The sequence below is a fragment of the Pelophylax lessonae genome, assembly GCF_965119305.1.
Source record: "Pelophylax lessonae genome assembly, chromosome: 8".
Lineage (NCBI taxonomy): Eukaryota > Metazoa > Chordata > Amphibia > Anura > Ranidae > Pelophylax > Pelophylax lessonae.
Window position 1 is genome coordinate 178,769,287 of NC_138775.1, and position 27,133 is coordinate 178,796,419.

Here is a 27,133-nt window from a genome sequence, read left to right on the forward strand (position 1 = left end):
TTTATATCGACTGATAATTACTTCTACCTTCAGCTTGTTCAATTAAGCTTTGACCATGAAAACCATGCACAGCTGCAGCAGATTTTGTGTGTATCGGTTTTAGTAAATCTCCCCCATAGTGCTACTTTAATGACTGTGCCTGTAATGAATGTAGCATGTTTACTCCAGAGAGAACACTAGAATGCAAGATAAAAAATTTAAAGCGGACGATATAATATAAGAAAAATAATAAAATAAATAAATAATAAAAAAAAAAACTTGATTCTATTTAGCAAAAGCAAGACTTCCACCACAGGATGACAATTTGAGTGGGCATTTAAAACCATGCTGCAGAAAATACCAGTTGAAGCAATACAAACTGACAATAAATGAGCAACTTAAAGCAGATCTTCACCCTCCCCCACCATGTTTTTATTTCTTTATAATACCAGTTACCAGGTTGCAGTCTCTACACAATTCAGATACTCGCCCATCCAGCGACTGCAGCACTGTCCTGCTATGATCCTCTTCTCTTCCACTGATCCGGTCCCATGCCGTCATGTTCTTTGATGCTTTAAGGCCTGCCCCCCCCCTTCTTTGTGAATGGAAGAATTTCCCCAGTCTCTTCTGCCCCAGTAATCACTCTGACTATAGTAACTATCTGGCAGCTCATAAGCTGAGGGGGCTATTTGGCTCGCTGTATGCTGTTTCCTTATGCCAGAAATATAAAGAGAACTGCCTGCATGTGTACAAGCAGCTGCAGATACATTACACAGAGCCGCAACTCTAAATGATCATTTACTATAATGAATGAACAAACAGCACTGCTAATTTATTATTAACCACTTGCCGACTGCCTAACGCCGATCTACGTCGGCAGTCAGCCCCTCACAGGCAAAGTGACGTAGGGCTACGTCACTAGCTTGTGAGGGTCTAGGGAGCGAGCGCGCGCCCCCGGAGGCGCGCTCCCGCTCCCGCGTGGTCACGGACCCCCCCGCGCGTGTGACCGGCGGACCCGATGTCCGCCGGTCACTCGGCGATCGGCGGGGGAGAGGGAGAATGTCAGGCAGCTTGTGTAAACAAGCCACCTGTCATTCTCCTTGCTGTTAGGATACTGATCACTCGGATCTAGTATGTAGATCCGTTGATCAGTGTCCATACAGCTCAAGCCCCAGCCAATCACAGTAGAAAGCACGCCCCTAGGGATACACACAGCCCCTCCCTCCCAAATAAAGTTAACCCCTTCACTACCAGTGTATTTTTACAGTAACAGTGCATATATATAGCACTGATTACTGTAGAAATGTCACTGGTAACCCCAAAAGTGTCAAAAATGTCAGTCAAGGGTCCGATCTGTCCGCCCCAATGTCGCAGTACCGCAAAAAAAATCGCAGATCGCCGCCATTACACGTTAAAAAAAAAAACAACAAAAATGACAGAAATCTTTCCCTTTGTTAGTAAACGCGATAACTTTTGCGCAAACCAATCAAAATACGCTTTTTGCGATTTTTTTTTACCAAACATAGGTAGCATAAAACAAATTGGCCGAAAAAGTAAAAAAATTTTGATTTTTAAATTTTTTTTTTGGGGAATTTCATATAAAAAAATGTGAAAAATATTGTTATTTTTGCAAAATTGACGCTCTTTTTTTGTTTATAGCGCGTGATCAAAAAATCGCACAGGTGATCAAATACCACCAAAAGAAAGCTCTGTTTGTGGGAAAAAAAGGACGCCAAATTCGTTTAGGTACAGCGTCGCACGACCGCGCAATTGTCCGTTAAATTCACGCAGTGCCGAATCGCAAAATACCCCCTGGTCGGAATGGGGGTAAAATCTTCCGGGGCTTAAGTGGTTAACAGATCACTCAGAGCTGCTGCTCTCTGTGTGGCTATCGGGGCTGCTTGTAGAGTGTTGCAGTGCTGTTACTGTTTAATACCTTGACTACTAAGCCTTTTTCTGACACTTGTTGCTTACAAGTTAAAATCCAGTATTTTTTGCTAGAAAATTACTTAAAACCCCTCAACATTCTATATATTTTTTTAGCAGAGACCCTAGAGATCAAAGCAGATTCCAGCTTTGTTTGGGTCTCTGGCCAACCAGCGGATGTGCCGGCTGGTCGCTTGGGCCTCCCAGTGGAATGGGAGAGCTTGGGCGAGCTGTGGAAGGCACTGCTTGTAATAACAACCGGGTGGCTGATTAGCCGTATCGGTTGTTATTACAAGAAAGCCGGCTGTAAAACAATGGTACCGGGGTGATGCCTGCTGCAGAATGCCTGACCCAATCATGGGTTTTTTACTCAGTATTCCCATAAAATAAATTAAAAATATTAATTGCGCAAATATCCTTTATTAAATGTTTTCACAATAATAGATAAAAAACACTCACATTTAAAAGTGCTTCCAGTAGCACTAACTTTAAAAGCCTGTACAGATGTGGTTTGGAAATGCCGCTACCTGCGTTCCACCTTGCCCAGAAGTGACGTAAACCAGAAATTATGCCGCTGTAATAGACCTCCAATGCATTTCACCGGAATTGGCATCTTCAGGAAGTTATCCAGCGGCCATCTTTACGGTTCTTCTTATACAGTCAGGTCCATAAATATTGGGACATCGACACAATTCTAATCTTTTTGGCTTTATACAGCATCCCAATGGATTTCAAATGAAACAAACAAGATGTGCTTTAACTGCAGACTTTTAGCTTTAATTTGAGGGTATTTACATCCAGGTGAATAGTGTAGGAATTACAACAGTTTGTATATGTGCCTCCCACTTTTTAAGGGACCAAAAGTAATGGGACAGATAAACAATCATAAACCAAACTTTCACTTTTTATTACTTGGTTGCAAATCCTTTGCAGTCAATTACAGCCTGAAGTCTGGAACGCATAGACATCGCCAGATGCTGGGTTTCATCCCTGGTGATGCTCTGCCAGGCCTCTACTGCAACTGTCTTCAGTTCCTGCTTTTTCTTGGGGCATTTTCCCTTCAGTTTTGTCTTCAGCAAGTGAAATGCATGCTCAATCGGATTCAGGTCAGGTGATTGACTTGGCCATTGCATAACATTCCACTTCTTTCCCTTAAACTCTTTGGTTGATTTCGCAGTATGCTTCAGGTCATTGTCCATCTGCACTGTGAAGCGCCATCCAATGAGTTCTGAAGCATTTGGCTGAATATGAGCAGATAATATTGCCAGAAACACTTCAGAATTTATCCTGCTGCTTTTGTCAGCAGTCATATCATCAATAAATACAAGAGAACCAGTTCCATTGGCAGCCATACATGCCCACGCCATGACTACCACAACCATGCTTCACTGATGAGGTGGTATGCTTTGGATCATGAGCAGTTCCTTTCCTTCTCCATACTCTTCTCTTCCCATCACTCTGGTACAAGTTGATCTTGGTCTCATCTGTCCATAGGATGTTGTTCCAGAACTATGAAGGCTTTTTTAGATGTTGTTTGGCAAACTCTAATCTGGCCTTCCTGTTTTTGAGACTCACCAATAGTTTACATCTTGTGGTGAACCCACTGTATTCACTCTGGTGAAGTCTTCTCTTGATTGTTGACTTTGACACACACACACCTACCTCCTGGAGAGTGTTCTTGATCTGGCCAACTGTTGTGAAGGGTGTTTTCTTCACCAGGGAAAGAATTCTTTGTTCATCCACCACAGTTGTTTTCCATGGTCTTCCGGGTCTTTTGGTGTTGCTGAGCTCACCGGGGCGTTCTTTCTTTTTTAGGATGTTCCAAACAGTTGATTTGGCAACACCTATTGTTTTTGCTATCTCTCTGATGGGTTTGTTTTTGTTTTTCCAGCCTAATGATGGCTTGCTTCACTGATAGTGACAGCTCTTTGGATCTCCTATTGAGAGTTGACAGCAACAGATTCCAAATGCAAATAGCACACTTGAAATGAACTCTGGACCGTTTATCTGTTCCTTGTAAATGGGATAATGAGGGAATAACACACACCTGTCCATGGAACAGCTGAGCAGCCAATTGTCCCATTACTTTTGGTCCATTAAAAAGTGGGAGGCACATGTACAAACTGATGTAATTCCTACACCTTTCACCTGATTTGGATGTAAATACCCTCAAATTAAACCTGAAAGTCTGCAGTTAAAGCACATCTTGTTTTTCATTTGAAATCCATTGGGATGGTGTATAGAGCCAAAAAGATTACAATTGTGTCCATGTCCCAATATTTATGGACCTGACTGTACTTCCTTTAGTTTTGGTATTGTATGAGAAAAATTTTCCTTTGTCCCTTCAGATATTTTCACATGAACTGTCGTGATCGGCTCTCGAAACCTGTTTACTAATGATCAGATTATCGTGCAATTGCTTTGAACGCGGTATTTTTCATCAGATTTTTCTCATCGTGTGTACTAGGCATTTTTAACATAGTTTTTCAACAGAACACCCTTTCCTGCAAATGTATCCATTAAGAATGTTAGAAAAAAAATGTTTACCAATGACACGGGTGTTTAAGCCCCCGTTCACACTAAGGCGACCTGTGAGGCGACCTGGTCGCCTTAGTGTGAAGGTTGCCTTCCATAGGGAAGCTGCGGACCCGTTCTAATAGGAGCGACACAAGTCGCTCCGACTTAGAAAAAGGGTCCGGAGCTTCTTTGGGGCGACCCGGAGGCGACCGCCATAGACTTCAATGTTATGAAGTCCATGGCGGCCTCTCCGAGGTCGCGGCGCGCTGCTCGCACCATGACCTCGGAGGTCGCCCCCCGAAGTCGGATCACCCCTATGTGAACGGGCCTTAACCTTTATCACAAAAAAATGTTTACCAATGACACGGGTGTTTAAACCTTTATCCCAAAAGAAAAAAAAAAAACTGTTTCTATAACTGTTGCTATAACTGCTTATGTAACTGCAGTTTGAGCTAAAGTTTGGCTTCAGTTTGTTAGTGTATCTAAACCTGATAGTACATCTAACACTACTGTTCCCCCTAGATTATCAATTCTGCTGTTTGCTGTGCCCCCTGTACTCCTTCATTCAAAGTGAGAGCATACTAATACAGGAGGTGTGTCACAGGCCAGATCATCAGGTGAGAACAGAGGGGAAAAAAGCCTAAAAAAGAAAACTAATGCAGCTACCACATCTAAGGATTGGTATGCTGCAATATCTTCCATATTTGGTTTTGGGTTTAATACAGCTTTAATCCAGCTATGAATACTTAAAAAAATAAAAATACATTTTTCTCTATTGTCCATCAACAGACGCAGCCTCATCTCCATGAGCTGAGTGGGTTATGCTGTCACCTGCAGGAGTAGTCTAGGCAGTACATTAGTACAACACTTTTAACATATACAGGCCCATGGGGGTGTCCTTCCAGGCATAACCCCCACTGCCACAGCCCAGCACATCAGTTTGTTTCTGCCTAGAGAAGGAGTAGGACCTAGGTTTCCTGCTGGAACTCAGGTCTCAGTTTTTTTTTTTTTTTATTCTTTTTAGAATATTTTCTTTTTATTTCTCTTTACTCACTTGCTAGATAGTGTTCAGGGAAGAATTTTCCTGGTGGTGATCTACAAGCAACGATGCCGGCTGGGGCTTCGCACTGGATAATCTAGATCCTTATGGTCCCCCCAGTCTGGCCTACGAGCGTGAGCAGGTTATAGTCCTGACCTAAGCCTAGCCACGACAGTACCCCTTTTCCGGATGGGGACAAGCCTGCGAGCGGATGCCTCGCTGAAACGTGACAACCTGGAATGCCCTGAGTCGCAGCGTACCCCCTCGGCTGGCAGCACCCCCACTTTGGGGGGCCTGTTTCATTCTGGTAAGTGGCCATTTTCCCTGAAGCTTCCTATTGTTTTGTATGGGCATCCATCTTTGTGTAGCCCTGGTGCTATACTCAGCAGTGTAACCTTATTCAGGCGACATCACTTCCTGTACAGTCATTTCCTTCTGCTGTGCCGAGGTCACTTCTGCCTTTCTCTCTATGCTGAAGGATTCACGAGGACGGTTTGTCTGAGGTGGTATAGTACTTGCGGTCCCTGCGGGCATATCCTTGCACTTTCTGCTGTCGGCTTGGTTTAAAGGGGTTCCCTGCAGACCGCAGCGATCGGTGGTGGATACCGCGATCGGTGCTCTTAAAGCGACAGTACATAGTTTTTTGAAAATTGCAATATGGAGTCCCAAACTGTGCAATCACCCTCAGACCCACTCTGTGTGACTCCCGGACAGTCCGGATCGCAGTCGCTGGCCGCGATTTCAGCAGTCCTGGACAGCCTGGTGACTTTAGTCAATTTAGTCATGAAAAAGGTTGATAGCCGAAAACGGCCGCTGCTTCTCCTTCTATGGAGGTGTCCTCTGATTCAGAGGCTGATGGGGACGCCCCCTTACCTGAGGGGTTCTGTCCTCAGTCAGATGGTGATGAGGCTGTGTCTGTCGATGGACGATAGAGAAAAAAAGATTTTTGTAAGATCTTACCGTAAAATCTTTTTTTCTCTGATGTCCATCAACAGACGCAGCACCCGCCCCTCTGTATAGGAATTGTTCTTTTGTCTTCACTGCTTGCAACTAAACTGATGTGCTGTGCTGTGGCAGTGGGGGTTATGCCTGGAGGGTGGGCGTGTATATGTTTAAAGTTTTGTACTGACGTACTGCCTAGACTACTCCTGCAGGTTGCAGCATAACACACTCAGCACATGGAGATGAGGCTGTGTCTGTTGATGGACATCAGAGAAAAAGATTTTACGGTAAGATCTTACAAAAATCTTATTATTTTTACACAGAGCTAGCACAGACCCCCTGCATCGGTTTTATTTATTTATTTATTTATTTATTTATTTTTTGCTTCTGTCTTATCTATCACATGTAATTCCCTGTACAGCAGCAGTCACCAACTAGACCCAATCAGGGCATGTTGGTATATACAGTGTACACGTGAACATGCCTGTGTTAGAACACATAGGATTGCATCAGTATGCCATTGCTGCCTATTGTTTGATTGTAGGCTGGAGGGAGTCCTGGGTAAGGACTCATTTTGGTTAGAGTAGGCAATGATCAAAACCCTCCTAAATTTTTCTTACCTGTGGGCCACAGGTTTCCCATGAACGGTGTACAGGGGGGCTGTCCCTGCAGGGAGAACACCGTGATTATTGCTAGAGCTGCTATGCATCCTCTGCATACATGCTGGTTGTACCCAAGTAAATCGATGGATCGACTTGGTTACAATCAACCTGCTAATACACAAGTAGGAACCGGTCAGATTCAAACCATCCATGGCTGCCTGAATACAGATATTTAATACAGTGATCAGAATTGTTTGAAATTGCCTGAAAATTGGGCTTGGTGGTGAGCATGTCTGCTTTGCAGCACTGTGGCCCCCATTCATTTTTTCTTTTTTATCCTGGTCGGGACACTTTCTGCATGGAGTTTTCTTTTTCTGCTTTTGTGGGTTTCTTCTGGGTACTCCCAGTTTCCTCCCACACTTCAAAGACATACTCATGTGTTAAATAATTCTTGTCTGAAAGGATGTGTGCACATGGGAAATAGGGACCTCAAGGGCAGATACTGATATGTATGTACAGTAAAGCACTGTGTTAATTCTCAGCACCGTATAAATACCTGTAATAATCATTATTTTCTTTCTCTGTTAGTGTCGCCATGACGTTTTCCCTTTAAAAGAAGAGACACGTGCTCAATATGAGGTACAAGTTATAGTATAACCGATCTTTTCATCTTTACTATTCGAGCTAGAACTATATCAGCTTTAATGTCATTGGACACACCTCCTCTTAACCCTTTTTTAATTTTTGTTCAACAATCCAATTAAATGCCAGTTTTTTAAGAGATTTATTTATCTTGTTCCATGCAGATTTCTGGGAAGGTTGCAGAGGATGAAGGTGCTCCGTGTCATCTGTGCTTTTCTTGTCCTCCTCTTCTTCCTGTTTGGTGCCCTGGCTGCCCTCCTCCCCACTGCTCATGAAGATTCTATGCTAGGGGTTCGGCGGGGAGCATCCTTCTCCAGCCTCTCACAAGACTCTTTCACTCTCATAATGCAGAGTTTTAACAGAACTGATTTGTTACTGAAAATGTTAAATCACTACCAGGCCATGCCCCATCTCCACAGCATAATTGTAGTGTGGAATAATGTGGGGCAGGACACACCACAGGAGTTGTGGGAAAGTCTTGGACCCCATCCCGTTTTTGTTTACTTCAAGAAACAGAGTGTTAATCTCATGCGAAACAGGCTGCAAAACTTTCCAGAGATACAAACCCAAGGTGAGTGCCACTAATATGTGCCCTACAAATCCACACTGTGAGTTTATTTCATGATGCATTGGTCATTTGGTTCAGTTGCCAGCTTCTTCTATCTCTTCTGGACTCCAGCATCATAATGTCTGCATCTAAATTGGGAAGTCTCACTTCTTCTTCTGTTGGGCTTTTCCAAATTCTACATTGTATATAATGCCACAGTTGGAGGGGCACACTATTGCAGGATGTGGCCACTTGGGGACTCCAATAGGGAGTGCCAAGATGAACGAGAGACCACCTACAGACATTTGTCTGATTTGTTAAAGGACTTCTTCACTTTTAGTTAAGCTGTCCTTTAAAATATCCCGCTAATCCACAAAGTGTAGCCTATATACCTACTATAAATGCTTACCTTCACCCAGCTCTGGAGAACTATACTGTGTGGCCCTGTCTGATGCTGTGCAGCCTTGGCCAAAAAAGATGTGTGTGTGTGTCAATGGAACAGTTCCAAAGACCGTAATTGTAGTTGAGCTATAGAAAACAATCTGTAGGAGAAATGTCTCCTAAGGAAGTGTGAAGGCTGACTTGGAAATTATATGGAAATTATCATATGGAAATAAGTGCCTAGCTGTAATACCGAGTCAGGGGTTATAGTATTTATGAGTTACTGACTTGGAATAAGTGTGCAGATCAGGTGTTCTGATATCTGTCTAAAGACAAACATGTAATCATAAAAAAGTTAAAGTGGAACTAAACATTCCTATAATTTTTAGCCATGGAAGCTGACATCTTAGCCTCTGTTTGATCTTCAACTGTCATGTGCTGCAAATGTGATCAGTTATGACACCAACCATTTGATGGTTTAAAAGAACAAGCCAATGTGACCGTTACATTCCCAGCGCATGCCAAGATGTAACTGTTCTTTGAAACTGTTAAATCGATGGGTTTAGAAATTATTGAAGTTACTGAATGAGCAGAACAGCCTCGCAGCTAACCTTTACAGAAGGTCAGCAATGGCAGCCTTCATATTTCTCAAATGACAGCCTCAATAAGTTTAATAGGTGCAATAGGTTCCCTAAAGTTTTTTTTTTTTTTTTTTTCTGAATTCTGTGTAATTGATGCAGCCATATTCCAGAGATTGTCTTACATATGAATGAGTGTAAACAAGTAAAAATCGCGCTTATAACTAAAAAAGAGAGCAGCAGCTTTACAGTGAGACAACACCAAGCACAAATATGGATAGAAAAAAGCTGCGCTAATAGGAACCAATTAGTCAATAATTGATACTGTGCAATAGGCCAATCTCAATGGTGTTATTGTGATTAACAAAAATTTCATAAAAACATTTCGTAAAGACACCTAAATGTCATAAGTGCATCAAATGATCAGTGAAAAACACCAAGACTGCTTGATGAATAACATGAATACTCCTTGTGACCACTAGAAATCACAAAGGCAAGTAAATAATATATACATGTATGAAAAAGTAGTCCATAAGTGATTAAGACATATAGTAAAGTCCCAAAGATGAAAAAATCCAAATAGAAAGTGAGTGAAGTGATTGAAGATGTGAAGCCAAAATCTGTTGTCGCCCTAGTGCTCCAACAAAAGTGACATACATGTCTTCTTACCAGATACTGGTATAAAAACAGCCTGTATATAATTCCTCACAGCGCCACCTTAGATAGGGAAATCCTTACTCAGCGAACCACCATGAATATGGCCAGGGAAGGATGGAACTGTTCTTGATGGTATTCACAAGTGGAAACTCCGGTGGTACCATACAAGGAAAAAATGGACTCAATAGTGTGATATCATCACACCATTTATTAAAAAATATAAATAACACTCACATGTATAAGAAGGAATAACGCTCTAGAATCAAAAAAGCCGGCCAGCTCTCATTTAGCCCGTTCTCGGGGCAGCGCGGTGACTTCAGCACACCGTGCCCTACGCGCTCATTTAAACAGACTTCTGATCAGATGAATTGGTTCTTATTAGCGCAGCTTTTTTCTATCCATATGAATGAGTGTATCTACTTCCTAAAGCATGTGCAGCTTTCCCTCCTCTGAATAATGTATCACCAGTGAGATTCAGACTTCCAGTGCAGGTCTGTATTTAATTGGCTGTTGGGAAGCTCTTACACCTTGGGCTTTATGAGAGATAGAAAGGAAACTGGAATGGATGGATTGGAACATATTCTAGTGCATTACAAGTTAGAAAAAGGGTTCTAAAAAAAAAAAAAACAATGACCTATACTGGAGTACTTACAGGTATGCCGGGATGAAAGCAAGAAGACCTGACCTGGTATGCATTTGAAGGTTTAAAGGAGAAGTGTGGGATATTGAAAAAACAAGCATAAATGCTTACCTACCTCCTGCAGCATCAGTCCCTTGCTGTAGATGTCCCCTACTGCCTCTAAGTCCGAGAACTGATTGATCACATCACTGTTGATTGCTTAGTTCTCTGTCTTCATTGAGTAGAGAGTGGTGACCGTCAAGTTACCGTCTCTCTGCCCTGCCCCTTCAGGGTTCACTGGAGCACTGGACAGAAGGTAAGTGTTTGTGGGGGGGGAGGGGGGGGGGATTAGCTCAGCCTGTAAGGCATCTGGGTGGATCTCGACATTATTGTCAGATAACTAAATAGAATACCTACGCCTATCCCTGGTGCAGCAAAAAACAGGGGCGTAATAAAATAGAAAGACATGTGCCACGTCCTGAATGTCAGAAATGCAAAAGGGGGAGAAATAAATGGACTTTGAGGGCACCGTAATAAAAAACATAACACTTTATTTGGGATAAGTATTAAAACCACAGAAGTGTATATCGACTGATCAACATGGACAATTTCATTGATCAGAGGATACAAGTGATAGGTGAGTGGGGGGAACCTCACCACCTGGGACATACAGTGCAACAAACAATACAAGATTGCATAAGGGTCCTAACTGGCGACATGTGTTAATCGTTTGGACATACCCAATTTGCGACATCAATGTTCCTTTTTTCTGATGTTATGTTATTATACTAATCCCATTGTATCCTACCACACAGAATTTATATTCCAAACCGCTCCGGATGAAGTCTGAACACCAGGCGAAACATGTAGAGCAATTGGATATATTGTCCTATTTCCTTTTGGAAGTTGTTATTATATTGTACAGGACGCTCTGCGTTGCCTGCACCGTGGTGCGGTCTGTGTGCAGCGTATAGCGCCCTATTTCTCTTTTGTATATCATTTAAATGCAATCTTGTATTGTTTGTTGCACTGTATGTCCCAGGTGGTGAGGTTCCCCCCACTCACCTATCACTTGTATCCTCTGATCAATGAAATTGTCCATGTTGATCAGTCGATATACACTTCTGTGGTTTTAATACTTATCCCAAATAAAGTGTTATGTTTTTTATTACGGTGCCCTCAAAGTCCATTTATTTCTCCCCCTTTTGCATTATTGTCAGATACCTGCAGAGACTGTAGATCTGTGATGCGAGCCGACAGCAGGCTTTATCCTGCTGTTGACTGATTCTGGGTCACAGGAGAGAATAAATAAGTGCACTCCTGTGACCCACGTGAGAAGTATGGCCAAAAGCTTTGCACATCAGACATCGCTGGATTGAGATGGGGATCAGATAAGTATTTGGGGGGGGGGCTGCTTGCAGAAGATTTTTTTAATTTAATGCATTGAATAAGGTAAAATACCTTGTACCTTTTAGAGCCACTTTACGTGAATAAGATAGACAGCATATTGTACTTGCAAAATTTGAGAATGTTTTGACTTTGCAACCTCTTACTGAAGAGGAGTGTGAGAAGAATGTGAGTTCAGCTGTACACAATGTTCACATTACTGTTACTGATTGGCAGTGAGGGATTGAACACTGCATTAATGCCGAGCATGAACTGTTTGTCTCTTACAGCTGTGTTAATGATGGATGATGACACGCTCCTTAGTGCATATGACATCTCCTTTGCTTTCTCCATATGGCAGGTAATTAAAACAGATGATGTCTGAACTGTGATTCTTCAACCTGGCTCATTAATTTTGCTGATCATATTATGCCAGTAATTAAACAAAACGACTGTTGCAAAAGACAAGGATTTATTTATATCAATAGAATTCAGTTATTTTAGCTGTCGGCTAAATATGTTTACTCTGTGTTGGCCCTTAAGGTAGTTTTATGCCAGTTCCTTTTCTTTAAGTCTCAATAAACTTCGGATTACAGTTACTATCAAAGATTCCTACAAGACACCCCCAGGACACCCCCTGTCCTGGGGTGACAATACTGCTCAGAATTGTCACTTTACAGCAGGAAGTGAATTAAGGGCAGGTTTACCAGAAAAATGCAGCCACCACATTTAGACCCCGTTCACACAGGGGCGACCCGACTTGCTGGGGCGACCTGTGAAGTGCACCGCGACCTCGGCGCGACATGCATGGACTTCATATAATTGAAGTCAATGCAGGTCGCCTCCAGGTCGCCCCAAAGTCAGGGTTCATATGGTCCTGGAAATCCTGGAAAAGTTTTGGAATTTTTAGATGACACTTTCCAGGCCTGGAAAGGTCATGGAAAATTTGGAAACACTCTAGGTTTTGGAAAAGTCATGGAATTAAATTACTGTGGAGGAGCAGGGAGCGGATGCTTAATGATTTTAATTATTTTATGATAATTATATTGCCACATACTGTATTTACATTTCGCTGTATTAGTGTCCTTTTCGGGTCCACGGTATGCGCGTGCGGTCATTGACCAGCAGCAGCCAAAGAGAGCCGAAGAGATGACCCAATCAGGCAACGGGGAGGGCCGGCCGCGGTTTGCCTGGAGACACTGACTGGCTAGCAGCAGCAGTAACAGCCGGTAGATTATCAACCAATGAGGCAGCGGAAGCGTCACTGGAGGGCGGGCCGGCCGCATGTGAACCCCAGTGTGAACCCAGGCTCAAAGCGTACCTAGGCTAAAAAAATACTTTGTTGTTGCTTGCCACTCTTTAGATGAGGTGGTTGCATTAGGATTTTTTTTTTCAGGCTTTTTGGTAATCTGTGAATATCTCTGGGTGACTGATTTTTTTTTTTTTTCCCACTATATCTATTGGTTTGGGAGTCATGCTTGTCACCGAGGCTAGAATTCAAACAGGTCAGCTTTTGTTCATTTCCATTACATGGGAGTGATGGGATTAGTAGTTCACAGAAAAATAAATAACCTTGATTTTTGCGTTTTTGTTCAGCTCATAGTAAATAACAAACACATCTTATTTCTGGCAAGATCCATAGGTATTTTTCTATTCTTGCTGAAAATGCCTTTTAGCCTGAAAATAATTTAGTGAATTAGCCACCACACCTAATGACTGGTAAGCTGCAATATATTAACTTTTGGTTAACAGCTTTGGGTCTTTAGGCAGAACAGCAATACAGATGGTCTGATGGTGATACGTCCCCTCCTTCCTCTTCCTTCTTTGAGAAAAGTGCTTTCATTGATTATACTGCTTATAACATGACCTGTGAATGGGGAAAAGAAACCTTTTACTGATCAGACTCTCCTCCATTCTCAGTCACTGAATGGGGCCCAAGCAGTGTAATAAATTAAATAACTTCTCTCAGTTGAAGAATGGGTTTGTCCCATCGGATCATCTGTACTGCTGTTCTGCCTGAGACCCGACGCTGTCAACAACTGCAGTACTAGAAGAGGACAGGCATCCCTGCAGTGAAGATTTCTGCAGGATCCACCTGCCTTCACAATGTGAGAAATACAATTTTAGAGGTAAGTAATGTGACTAAAGCTGTAGGGAAGGGATTAAGAAATATGTACCGTATATACTCGTGTATAAGCCGAGTTTTTCAGCACATTTTGTATGCTGCTAAAAGTCACCTTCGGCTTATACTCGAGTCATAAAAAAAAAATGTCCGCGGCCGGCCCGACATGCACACCTCGCATGCGCTGCCACCGCTCAGGAAAGCCTGTACACGTTCGGCTATTCCCAGGAATAGCCAAACATATACGGGCTTTCCATAGTGGCGGCGGTGCATGCGTGGTGACGTGTTGGCGCCGGGCGGCGCCATTTTTAAATCAAAGGCGCCTCAGGAACAGGCAAGTGAGACTCCTCCACAGCTGCACTACCTGCCATTATGCGCGGTTGTGGACATACTACAGGAGATGCAGTGCTGCAGGCATGGTACACCTGTACCATGCCCACAGCCCTGCATTCTCCAGTACCATGCCCACAGCCCTGCATTCTCCGGAACCATGCCCGCAGCCCTGCATTCTCCGGAACCATGCTTGCAGCCCTGCATTCTCCGGAACCATGCTTGCAGCCCTGCATTCTCCGGGACCATGCCCGCAGCCCTGCATTCTCCGGGACCATGCCCGCAGCCCTGCATTCTCCTGTACCATGCCCGCAGCCCTGCACTCTCCTGTACCATGCCCGCAGCCCTGCATTCTGCTGTACCATGCCCACAGCCCTGCATTCTTCTGTGCCATGCCCACATCCCTGCATCTCCTGTACCAGGTCGGCAGCCCCTGTTTTGTGTCTTGTGGTGGTCCATTTGGGTTCAGTAGCTGCTGCATTTCCCACCCTAGGCTTATACTCAAGTCAATCATTTTTCCCATTTTTTTTTTGTGGTAAAATGTTGGGCCTCGGCTTATATTCGGGTGGGCTTATACTCGAGTATATACGGTATATAAACTTCAGCTTTAAAGTATAACTTCAGAATTTTTTTTTTTTTCTTTCAAGCTGAACATTTTACTTGTCAAAGGACTTGCATTACTGTCTGTCCTGTCCTGTCCTGAAATTGACACTGCTATTCCAACAGCATAGCCCTGTTTATCAGGGGAGAGGACCTGATCTATTTCTGTTGTAGTTTCACAGTCTCCAAACCTGGTCTCTTTCCCATCTCCACCCTATAACTGGACAGTGAAAGGAGAAGCAGCCCATGGATGAGCTCTTCGGTCATTCCATTGTCTGCTTGCTTCTTGCAATGTCACAGTGCTGATTGGCTCCTTGTGTTGCTTCTCCTTCTCTGAGCTCTGCTGTACTGAAAGAAAAGCTGATAGAAAGTAAAATTCAGGTACTTAAAAGTGTTTGATTTTTAAATATACATTTTATGCAGTTTAAATCATTGCAGAGCTCCATACTTTTGAGCCTTTAATATCATCTCGGAGCTCAGCCTTCAGGCTCCATTCACACCTAGGCGTTTTTGTTTCAGGCGTTTTTATGGGCGTTTTTTCAGGCGTTTTTATGGGCGTTTTTTCAGGCATTTTTTGTGCAGGCGTTTTTAGATTGAATAGAGAACAATGGAAAATGCCTGTAATCTGCCCAAAAAGAAGCTCATGTACTTTTTTGAGCGTTGGGCGTTTTGCTTCAGGCGTTAAAACGCTCAGATGTCAACAGGGGCCATTTAAATGAATGGGATTTTACTTGTTGGGCATTTTGGAAACGTTTTTTTTTTGCGTTTTTGGAGCTGAAAACGCCCAGGTGTGAATGGAGCCTAAGTCCTGTTGATGTTGAAAGGAAAAAACTACAGAAGATCACCTTGTAAAATAGGAAACTGATATGGAAAAGTGTCTATTGTTCCCAGCAGGTTGTTCTAATGTATAATGTAGCATTGTGCTACCAATTGCTGTTTATAAAGCATAATACTCATAATACAGTTTTTTAGAGCATTATGTCCGAGCATCACAGTAGCATTTCCTTTTGAGACTATTCGTTCTCTATTTGAAAAAAATAACAACAACCTACACAAGAGAAAGGGAGGTGAGGGAAATAGTTACTCCTTATGTGTGTCTTACCATAGTTTCAGCTAAACAGGCTATTCAGTAAAGCATTGAAGGTTTGCCTAATACTTCTAAAAATAAATAAATAAAAAGTAATATGTAATATTACATATATGTATGTACACTATTTTGTCAAAAGTATTGGGACACCTGCCTTTACACGCACGTGAACTGGCATCTTAGTCCGTAGGGTTCAATATTGAGCTGGCCCACCCTTTGCAGCTATAACAGCTTCAACACTTCTGGGAAGGCTGTCCACAAGGTTTAGGAGTGTGTCTATGGGAATGTTTGACCATTTTTCCAGAAGCACATTTGTGAGGTCAGGCACTGACGTTGGAAGAGAAGGCCTGGCTCCCAGTCTGCACTTTAATTCATCCCAAAGGTGTTCTATCAGGTTGAGGTCAGGACTCCACCCCAAACTCGCTCATCCATGTCTTTATGGACCTTGCTTTATGCACTGGTGTGCAGTCATGTTGGTATAGGAATGGCCAACCCAAAACTGTTCCCACAAAGTTGGGAGCATGAAATTGTCCAAAATGTCTTGGTATTCTGATGCCTTAAGAGTTCTCTTCACTGGAACGAAGGGGCCAAGCCCAACCCCGGAAAAACAACCCAACACCATAATCCCATTTCCACCAAATTATTTGGACCAGTGCACAAAGCAAGGTCCATAAAGACATGGATGAGTGATTTTTGGGGTGGAGAAACTTGACTGGCCTGCACAGAGTCCTAAACTAAACCCGATAGAACACCTTTGGGATGAATAAGAGCACTGACTGGGAGCCAGGCCTTCTCTCCAGCATCAATGCCTGACCTCACAAATGCGCTTCTGGAAGAATGGTCAAACACTCACATAGACACACTCCTAAACCTTGTGGACAGCCTTCCCAGAAGAGCTGAAGCTGCAAAGGGTGGGCCAACTTAAAGCGGAGTTCCGGGCACAAAAACATTTTTTCAATGAACATACCCCCGGGACAGTCAGGGCTAATACATTCCACAATGGCTAGCCTCTGATCTGTCCCGGTTCGCACTTACCTGCAAGAAGAAATACTCACTATAAAATTCCTTCTCCAGCGTTGCCATCTCTGTTGTGGGCAGCTGAAGCCAGCGCGATCCTCTTCTGCATCCTCTTCCGCGTCTTCTTCTCCCAGAATGCCCCTCTCGTCACTTCCGGTGCGGCGCCGCATTCCTACACAGCTTCTGGGCATGCCCAGAAGCTGTTTAGCAGGGAATGTGGTGTCGCACCAGAAGTGACGAGCGGGGCTGGTGCCGTCGCATTGATTCCTGGGAGCGATGACGTTCAGCTCCCAGGAATCATTGCAAACCGGAAGTGACGGCGCGTGCCGCGGCCACAGAGGGAGGAAGTGGAAAATAGGTGAGTATTTCTTTCTACAATTACAAGGTAAGTAAAAAAAAAAAAATATAATCCTAACTATCCAATTCCTTTTCAGGTGAAGAAGAGCAAGCGGATGGCCACAAAATCGATTGGGTCGATTTTGTGCCCGGAACTCCGCTTTAATATTGAACCCTACGGACTACGACTGGGATGCCATTAAAGTTCATGTGTGTGTAAAGACAGGGTCCCAATACATTTGACTAGATAGATAGATTATCTATCTATCTATCTATCTATCTATCTATCTATCTATCTATCTATCTATCTATCTATCTATCTATCTATCTATCTATCTATCTATCTATCTATCTATCTATGTCACTAAAATAGTTTTATATTTTTAATTCTGAACATAATTAAGAGGAAAAATGTTTATCAAGCTAACCTTGGCTGCTTGGCTAATACGCCTTTGTTTACAGGGTTTAAAAAGCCAAAGCTCAGATTACACATGGATAGATAAACCGATAGATAGCATTGAACAATCCCTTTATGTGATATATTAAAAAAAAAAAAGTTTGTTGTAACAATAATAAAATACTCTTTAACTGCTACTTTAAACAGGGTAGCACTAATGAATGATGTTTACTGGATATTCATTTCAAGTACTTGAAATAATACTGATTTAAATCGTTTTATTATGATGCCCTCCTGTGTATAATGAAATGTCAGTGATTCACATTGTGTATCTTGGATTCTATAAAGGCAAGATAATATTTAGAAGAATAGCTGGAAATGTGAAAGACCACATTAGTTTGTTTCTTTTATCAAATGTGATTACATTCTGAAAGTTGTATTACCTTTGAAACAAATCTGATTTTGTCAAATCATTATTTTTATTGTAGTTTCCTTTGTCTTTTTTCAGCAATTTCCCAGTCAGATCATTGGCTTTGTGCCTAGGAAGCATGTTGCATCTCCTTCTGGAATATATAGCTATGGTAGCTTTGAACTGCAGGCTGACTCAGGGCCTGGTGACATGTACTCCCTGATACTTATCGGGGCTGCATTTTTTCACAAAAACTATCTGAAGCTCTTCCAGGAACAACCCTCCTCAATCCATAATATGATTGACCAGACACAGAACTGCGATGATATTGCAATGAATTTCTTGGTAGCAAATTATACAGGGAAGGCTTCTGGTGTGCTGGTAAAACCAATAGATATGAGGAACTTGGAGAAGGATGCGGGAAGTGGCTACACGGGGATGTGGCATCGGCCTGAGCACCTCCTACAGAGGTCCTATTGTCTTAACAAGTTTGTGGGCATATATGGGAAGATGCCCCTGAGATATTCCAATATAATGATTTCCCAGTTTGGTTTCCCAAACTATGCCAATCACAAATCTAAATTTTAAAGATGAAGATACAGCCATGTCCAAGGATTTCTTTTGAGTGTACACCAGTGACATACTAGAGTCCAAAGCCACATTATGATATTGCAGATCTTTAATGGATCACTAAAGAACACGTACTGCGTTAAAAATGATATGTTGTTGCTTTGTATGTTATGGAGTCGGTTTTGGAAGAAACTTGAAAGATGTGAAAATTTCTGAAAATATATCAATTACTGTCTGACAAATGCATAGCTAATCTAGTATAAAAATGCTAGCTGCTTTTCTGTCACGCTAACCCTTTGAATTGGTACTTTGAGACGGTTACTTGAATTAAAACTATGGCCAGGCTATGGACTTTTAAATATTTACATATTTTTATTATGCAGTAAATAAGCTTTAAAACCAAGTATTGATCTCTATAGCTAAAAGCACTGTGAAGCAATTCTCAAGGTTTACAATAGAACTCTCCATGATTCTCTTCTGTTCTAATATTTGCCTTGGCTTTATTCCGTAAGAATGTTTGGGAGTACTTTTACATTCAATCTAGAATACTGCAGGATCACAGTTCTCTTTTTATTCAAATTATGGCACTGTACAGTGTACTTGTGGCAATTTTTTTTCTTTATAAAAACCCATTGGGAAAGGAGATAAGGCTCCTTTACATTCAGCTCATGGGTCATTTTTATTATGGGCTGGTTCACAACAGGATCGCTCGGAAACATACACGTTACAGTGCAGTGCATTTTTACAGCCTATTCATTTGATTGGACTGCAAAACGCACTGGACCACAGAAAAAGTATTGTTTGCACTATTAAAAACAAGCTGCACCAAATCACATGGTACTGCGGTACTATGCATTTTGGGGCCCACAAATGCCCTGTGTTTGCAATCTGCATTTGGGATGCCATTAACAATACATTGGCAACCGCGTGCAGATCGCAGCTCATTCACCTGTGGTGCAGGAAAAGGCGCTCCTGCACCGCGTTGAAAGAGAACTGTGCCCCAAGAATAATTTGTGTTCACAAGGCAGTTTAATCTTATAAAGTATACACAGCATAGTGGCATTAAGGCTATGCATTTTTTCATGAAGCACCCATGTCATGCCTGTTGTGTTTATATTTCCACCTATATATAATTTCATGTTATACTAGTATATGAATGGGTTTTCTCAGATGATCTGGATTTCTCCTGTTGCCTAAAACGGCTGTAGATTTACCCAGTTTCAGGCATAGAGTACAGGTCTTGTATGTAGGCGTTACCGGCTGGTAAATTGCATTCAAAGCTTCTAGTAAAGTACTGCAAAATCTTTGGTGCTATGTAAATGGGAAAAGCATAAATATATAATGTAAAAATATACCGTAACTATGGAAAAGTAATGAATTTTGGGTTTTTGAATAAAGTGTCTTACTCTTGTTTTGAGCACTGTGCTCTATGTATATTGAATGACACTTGAGTCACTGAACTGTTAAAGCTGTTCCCAAGAAAGGCAAAGGAGAACTCAAATCCAGTCTCTTGTTTTGCCAGTGGCTTACCTGCAGCTGGTCTTTCCCCTTTTACTGACACTGTGCCTTGTTCTGTACTGTGACTCTGTCCGGAGGCAACCATATTTGTAGAAACGACAACAATGGGGTGTTGGTGCAAACATATAGCCAGTAATGCTCAGGCAGTCCTTACTGGGATGGAGAGGGCAGGAAAGTTCCAATGAGGGATCTGTACACTGAGATGGCTGCTGGCAGTGAAGAGAGATGCGGCTCTGTCATCAAAACACAAGGGGAGAGAACCAAAAGTGCCAATCTTAAGTGTAGTATGAAGACACTTTATTACAAAGTAAAAACAATGTTACTCACAAGAGTAGCCTGCACAAGCTGTGTCCGGTACCAGAGGGACCCCTAGATGCCTGATGCCCAGGACCATCCTATCCATTATTCACACCTGTTTTACATGCTTACTCTTGTGAGTAACATTGTTTTTACCTTGTAATAAAGTGTCTTCATACTACACTTAGATTGGCACTTGTGGTTCTCTCCCCTTATATTTGTAGAGAAGATGGTTTTACTTTCTTTTGTCAGAGCTGCTCCCTGATGACCACTGATCAGATGACTGGTGCGTTATTGATCAGGAGGCAGCAGGAGAGGAACAGATATACAAAACAGATGAAGCAGGAGCAGGGAGATCCATGCACTGCAGGTCCTTCAGTATAGCTTTTTCTCCAGCATGGACATTGAGCAGCACAGTGACAAGGAGTTGGTTTACTAAAAGCAAATAGACTGTTTACTTGGCAAGGGAATTCACCCCACAGCTTGGTGAATGAAGTGAATATCTGATGATCATCCAATCATGTACCAGCAGCAAGCAAATTTTTAATGCATGATTATGTATTCACTAATTCACTAAGCTCTGGGGCAAAATTACTTGCAAAATGAAAAGCCTATCTGCCTTTAGTAAATGAACCCTCCTATGCCATGAGATTAGCAGCTGCAGGAGCAGTGCCTTAGGCTTGCCACTGTATTCTGGCAGTGGGACTCCTTGGGTTTAGTATACACTGATCAGCTGCTGCAGCCACTGATCGACAAAAAATTTCCAACTTATCTGTTTGACAGAAGTCGATCGCTGGATCGACTTCTGTGGTGTGGGAATGGCCATACATGAACTGAAATTTGGCTGGTCCCTTGCTGAACTGGATTGATCCATCTATAGCTAGCTTTTAATGATATCGCACTGTTTTACAGCTAAAAGGCACAGGAGTATCTAGGCACACTCACCAGGAAGTGCACTTTTTTTGTGAGCAAATTAAGATAAAGGGTAGACTTTTTAGGGTACTGCTTAGGCACAATTAACATTTTTTTGATGTACCCTAATTTCGTTTTTTTTCTATTTTATAGAGTTCTCATTCCTCTTTTTACCTCTACCCTTTATCTATAAACATGTAAATTGCTGTATGTATGTCAATGTTTAAGCTATTACTTTAAAAGTAAATATCTTCTTGTTTATCTATATCCAGGTTTCAAATATTGGATTATCTGTCAGGCTTGATTTTCTGTTGAAGAAAATATTTTGCATTATAAAAAGTTATGATTTTTTTTTTTTTTAATACCAAGCAAAATTTGTGTATGCAATTATTTTTTATGTTAAGCTATCAACATGGACATATGGGAGGACTTATTTAGAAAATTAAAACCATTTTTCTTACTTTGATATTTTAATTTGACAATTGAATTCTATTGGGATCAGTTGGAAAATATAGATTGAAGGAAAATATAAAACGTGAGAAAAAAAGGTAGCCCCTATGCCATGATCAAACATTATATCCCCAAAGCTGATATTTGTAATGTCTTTTAACATACATTGATAGTTTATTTCTCTATAGCAGGAATCCCAAAATGGGGACCGCTGTCTGGACACGGACCGAGTGACAGTCCTGTCCGGGCTGCACCACTTAGCAGCCTGAGTAGACTCTTCTCCTGCTGCTGCTGTTAAAACTCACAGCACAGCAGAGGGCGGGTTCACAGCAGGAGGGATTCCTCTTCTGTATATGTATTCACCTGCCTGCTGCTGTAAGCTCTCAGCAGGGAGGAGGGTGAGAGATATGGCAGATCTACACCAGGAGTGGGAGCTACTCAACCTTTTGCTTGTACCAAAGAAGAGTTGGTCAGCTTCCGCCCTCACTGCAGACCTTCTGTATCTCCTGCCCTGTTCCCCGCAGCAGTGGCGGCAGGCAGGTGAATACATGTACAGAGGAGGAATCCACCCTGCTGGGCCTTCTGTCCTCTGCCATGCTGTGTTAAGGTAGGACAGTGAAGGGAGGAAGAGCTGTAACTGTTAATGTGATTGTAAGGGAGCTTTGTCTTTGGTGGGAGCTTTGCTAATTGGGGGGGGGGGGCTGCGATGAGAGAGGGGGAGCTGTGATATGGGGGGGCTTTAATGTGAAAGTGGAGAGTAATGATGGGGGCAGTGATTGCAAAGGGAGCTGTGATGTGGGGGGGGAGTTGAGATGCGAGGAGGGGGGGAGCTGTGATGTGGAGGGTTGTGATTGCAAGGGGGATTGTGGTGTTAGGTAGGGACCTTGATGTGAAAGGGGGGAGGGGCTGTGATTTGAAAGAGGGGACTGAAGACACTGATGTAAAGGGGGCTGTAATGTGAAGGACCTGAGTCACAGAACAATAATTTGTTTCTGACCTCTGGAGTAAGAAAATGTTACTGACCGGACCCCTGTGAATATTAATTCAGTACCCCTGCTCTATAGCATTGTAATGGACCGATTTAGCCTCTAGACAACTATAGTGCATTGAAAAAGTATTCATACCCCTTGAAATTTTCCACATTTTGTCATGTTACAACCAAAAATGTATTTTATTGGGATTTTATTTGATAGACTAACACAAAGTGGCACATGACTGTGAAATGGAAGGAAAATGATAAATGGTTTTCAACATTTTTTTACAAATAAATATCAGAAAAGTGTGGCATGCATTTGTATTCAGCCCCCTTTACTCTGATACTCCTAATTAAAATTTATTGCGAAAGATTTAGGTTCCCCTAAATTGGGACTTTTTAGGCACAGATAATTGAAAAGATAGGTGGATCATATAGATAAAGAAATTTTTTATTAAATACAAATAGAAATCAAAATTTAAGAACAGTGTGCAAGCAAAAAACAAACAGAGAGGATATAACTGGTTGCGATCTCCGTGCCGGTGGAACGCATATGCCGGCTCCGCCCACACCTTGTCACGCCAGCGCGCGACGCGTGGGGGCGTGCCTGGCATCTGCGTTCCAGGGAGCCCTCCTTGCGAAGCCAGCTTAATCGTTTCTATACCTCGTCACGCCGATGCGTGACGCATGGGGGCGGGCTCGGTATCTGTGTCTCAGGAAGTCCTGTGAAGCCAGCTGAATTACATTTCAACCAATTAGCCGGCATATATTAGGGCACCTCTCCTAGCACTCAGCCAGCGTTTTGGTTGCTGGCTGCAGTGTGGAGAGGACGTTTTCTATCTCATTACAACCTGTGTCATTATCAAGGTTTGTGCATTTCCCTTGCCCCAAATCTTCAAAGGATGATATCTACCCATCTAATTGTTTTTTGCTATTATTTTTTAATTCTATGACACCTTGTAGTCCCTGATACGGGCATTTGTTTCCCCTGACATTATCTCTAAATATATTTCGTCCCCTAAATATATACCGTTTTTTGCATAATCCCTTTGATATGCTTAAACCGCTTTTTAATCAGTTGTTGTCTGCCTATCTTTCAGACCGGCTGTACCTATATCTCTTTCAAGAAACTGTACCTGGCTTCCCCCTTTGTTTGAGGACTCCAGATGCCCAGTTTGATTGTCGGTCACGTCCGTGATTTAACAGCTGTGTCTCTTCTCTCTAAATATTAACATCGATCTACAACCCACACTGCTACACATGTTTGCCAGACCAATCTGTATCACCAGTTGTTTTTAACCTCTGTGCAGGCCTCTTTTAAACTCAGTTACGGTATAACCCTGTAAGTACTCATTATTTATGCTATATATTATGTGAACTTTTTTAGTCACTTCATATTATGTAAGAATCCTTTACAAATATTGGTTTTTCTTACACACTCATTTTTATACCACCAGAGTACTGCTTGAACTCCCCTGAAGAAGGAGCAAGTACCCTCAGCTCCGAAACATGTCGGGTTATGTTCGAGCACTATAAGTTATATCCTCTCTGTTTGTTTTTTGCTTGCACACTGTTCTTAAATTTTGATTTCTATTTGTATTTAATAAAAAATTTCTTTATCTATATGATCCACCTATCTTTTCAATTATCTGTGCCTAAAAAGTCCCAATTTAGGGGAACCTAAATCTTTCGCATATGTATTAGGGATGTTGGCACACCAGGCTCTAGGTCTTTAGCACATTCTCCACAATTAAAATTTATTGGAACCCATTTGCCTTCAGAAGTCATCTAATTAGTAAATAGAGCCCACCTGTGTGTAAGTTAATCTCAGTATCAATACAGCTGTTTTGTGAAGCCCTCCAAGGTTTGTTAGACCTTAGTGAACAAACAGCATCATGAAAGTCGAGGAACACACCAGACAGGTCAAGGATAAAAATGTGGAAAAGTTTAAAAAACAGGATTAGGTTAAAAAAAAATATCTGAAGCTTTGAACGTTCCACAGAGCCCTGTTCAATCCATCATCTTAAAATGGAAAGAGTATGGCACAACTGCAAGCCTACCAAAACATGGTTGTCCACCTAAACTGACCTGTCTGGAGCAGTGCCCGTCTAATTCCTGGTATGGTGAGTAGCTGTCGCCTCCTATCTCCTTGGAGGGTTTTGGGGTGGATGTGGGACCCTCCATGTGATGGTCAAACCCCCGGGTTTTCCTCCTTCCCGTTAGGCACCCTTTTGGGTCCCTGTGGGTCATCTAGCCCCCCATCCTCCCCTCCCTCCTCCCTCTATACTTTGGGTAGTGTGGTGGTCTGGCCTACCTCTTGGGGTAGGGTGCTGTGCTGGCAAGGGGGCTGGAGGGGGGTCCCTGAAAGCCTTGTGGTGCCGTGTGGGGCCACCATTTTGTTGTGGCCTGTATTCTGTAATACACTGCGGCCATGTTTGTGTAGTCCGGTGGCCATTTTGCGTTAGTCCGGCATTGAAAATAGTGGCAGTCATGACCGTGGAGCCTTTCTGGGCGGTGCTTTGGGCTAGGAGAGCCCCTCCTTATCCCCTAGTGCTGACTCCTAGGTCCCTTCTTTCCCTGGACGCTGCACGTAGAGTGCAGTTTACCCTGGTGCTGCCGATGCATGTTTTGTGGGGTGATGAGTCTGATGGGGTCCTCTCTCTCTCTCTCTCTGCTGTAGCATTGAGGGGTGCTCTGTTGCTGGTGGTTTGGCCAGCGCAGTGGGGGTGTTCCTTAGCAGTGTTTTGCACTTTTTTTGTGGGGGTCCCCCTATTTGCTTATGGAGTCCTTGGAGCACGTTTCCCCACCTGATCCCCTCTCAGAGGATGCAGGGCCCTCCAGGTCCAACCATCTATTGATGCACTGACAGCGGAGTACTTTGTGTCCCGGGTGGAGGTGGTTTTTGGGTGGCAGGCTAGCAAAAAGCACCCCTGCCTTCACCTGCCACGTCTGTCTCCTCAGATCCTGAATCTGATTCGGCCACAGCAGGCATGGCTCACCCTGCCGAATCTGCAACCATGCGGCCTGAATTCTCTAATTGATGATTCCTCCACTCTTGCGGCTGCGCTCGAGAAGGCGCTGGTGGACGCACTGATCGTGTCCGTACGTGAGACTTTAAAAATGGAGGATGCGGCGGAGGCACCGTCTCCCCCCTGCCTTTGCTGAACTGGCAGGCCAGTTGGTTCAGGGACTGTAGTTTATCTGTGATGCCTCTTTGGATGCGGCTCCCCTGATTACGAGACTGTCTGCTCTGGCAGTGGTCCTTAGGCGTGTTTTTTGGCTTAAATGTTGGACTGTGGACCAGACTTCTAAAAAGGCCTTCACTGTTCTCCCTTTTCAAGGAGATCGTCTGTTTGGACCTACCCTGGATGACATCCATTAAGGGTCTCACAGGGGCGAAGAGTGCCTTCCTTCTGCAGGCTGGTAAGGGTAAGGAATATATAAATAAAAAGTGCTCCAGATATCCAAATGATGTGAATCGTGATGACAGAAAAAGTCCTAATAATCCCAGGAGAGTCCAACGCTGCACCTCCGTGAGGGTGCTCCAGTACACCACCACCAAAAGATTTCTAGCCTCTCACCTTAATCTTTGACCCAAGAGTCACCCCGGGTCAGATGTAGCTATGCCCCACAGGGGTCAGTAGATGGTAGGAGGGATTGCATAAGGACTACAAAGGGTCTCCCTGGGCCAGGTCTCACTCATCCACAAGAAAGGATCCCGGGCATGTAAGGAAATGAGCAAAAGAAATCTAAGGGTCCCAGCTAAGTGATATCAAAGCATTTATTTCCATCAATGCACTTACAGGAATGGCACTCGATAGTGCATGTAAAGTCACAGTTCTGCAATTGGTTCGAGAGGATATGACTTTCGGAAGGCAGGCCCCGTCCCCTATACGCGTTGCGTCGTCTCACTGAGCGGTGACTTCTTCAGTAGTAGTAGAGTAGTCCTCAACTGAATAAGTCACCGCCTAGTGCGACGACGTACGACAAAGATTAACGTGAGAGACTAGAAATCTTTTGGTGGTGGTGTACTGGAGCACACTCGCGGAGGTGCAGCGTTGGACTCTCCTGGGATTATTAGGACTTTTTCTGTCATCACGATTCACATTATTTGGATATCTGGAGCACTTTTTATGTATGTATGTATGTATGTGTGTGTGTATATATATATATATATATTTTGTGATTTACTGCACATATAAGATCTGGTGCAACACTTCGGTTATTTATTGATTTTTATTGTGGAGTGGGAACACAATTAGTGTTATCAGCCAGACACTGGTATTTTGGAATTATTGTG

General features: G+C 42.9%; 1 protein-coding gene across 2 annotated transcripts in view; it reads left to right on the plus strand.

Moving 5' to 3' along the window:
• The window catches only part of EXTL2 (exostosin like glycosyltransferase 2), a 49,039-nt gene extending 30,140 nt beyond the window's left edge, over positions 1 to 18,899 (plus strand). For both annotated transcript variants that reach the window (XM_082265859.1, XM_082265860.1), the window contains exons 2-5: positions 7,594 to 7,644; positions 7,812 to 8,218; positions 12,106 to 12,176; positions 18,213 to 18,899. In XM_082265859.1, coding sequence (XP_082121985.1) covers positions 7,640 to 7,644; positions 7,812 to 8,218; positions 12,106 to 12,176; positions 18,213 to 18,701 — 972 coding nt within the window. In that variant the 5' untranslated portion in view covers positions 7,594 to 7,639 and the 3' untranslated portion in view covers positions 18,702 to 18,899. The remainder of the gene's footprint in view (positions 1 to 7,593; positions 7,645 to 7,811; positions 8,219 to 12,105; positions 12,177 to 18,212) is intronic.
• Positions 18,900 to 27,133: the final 8,234 nt, after the last annotated feature.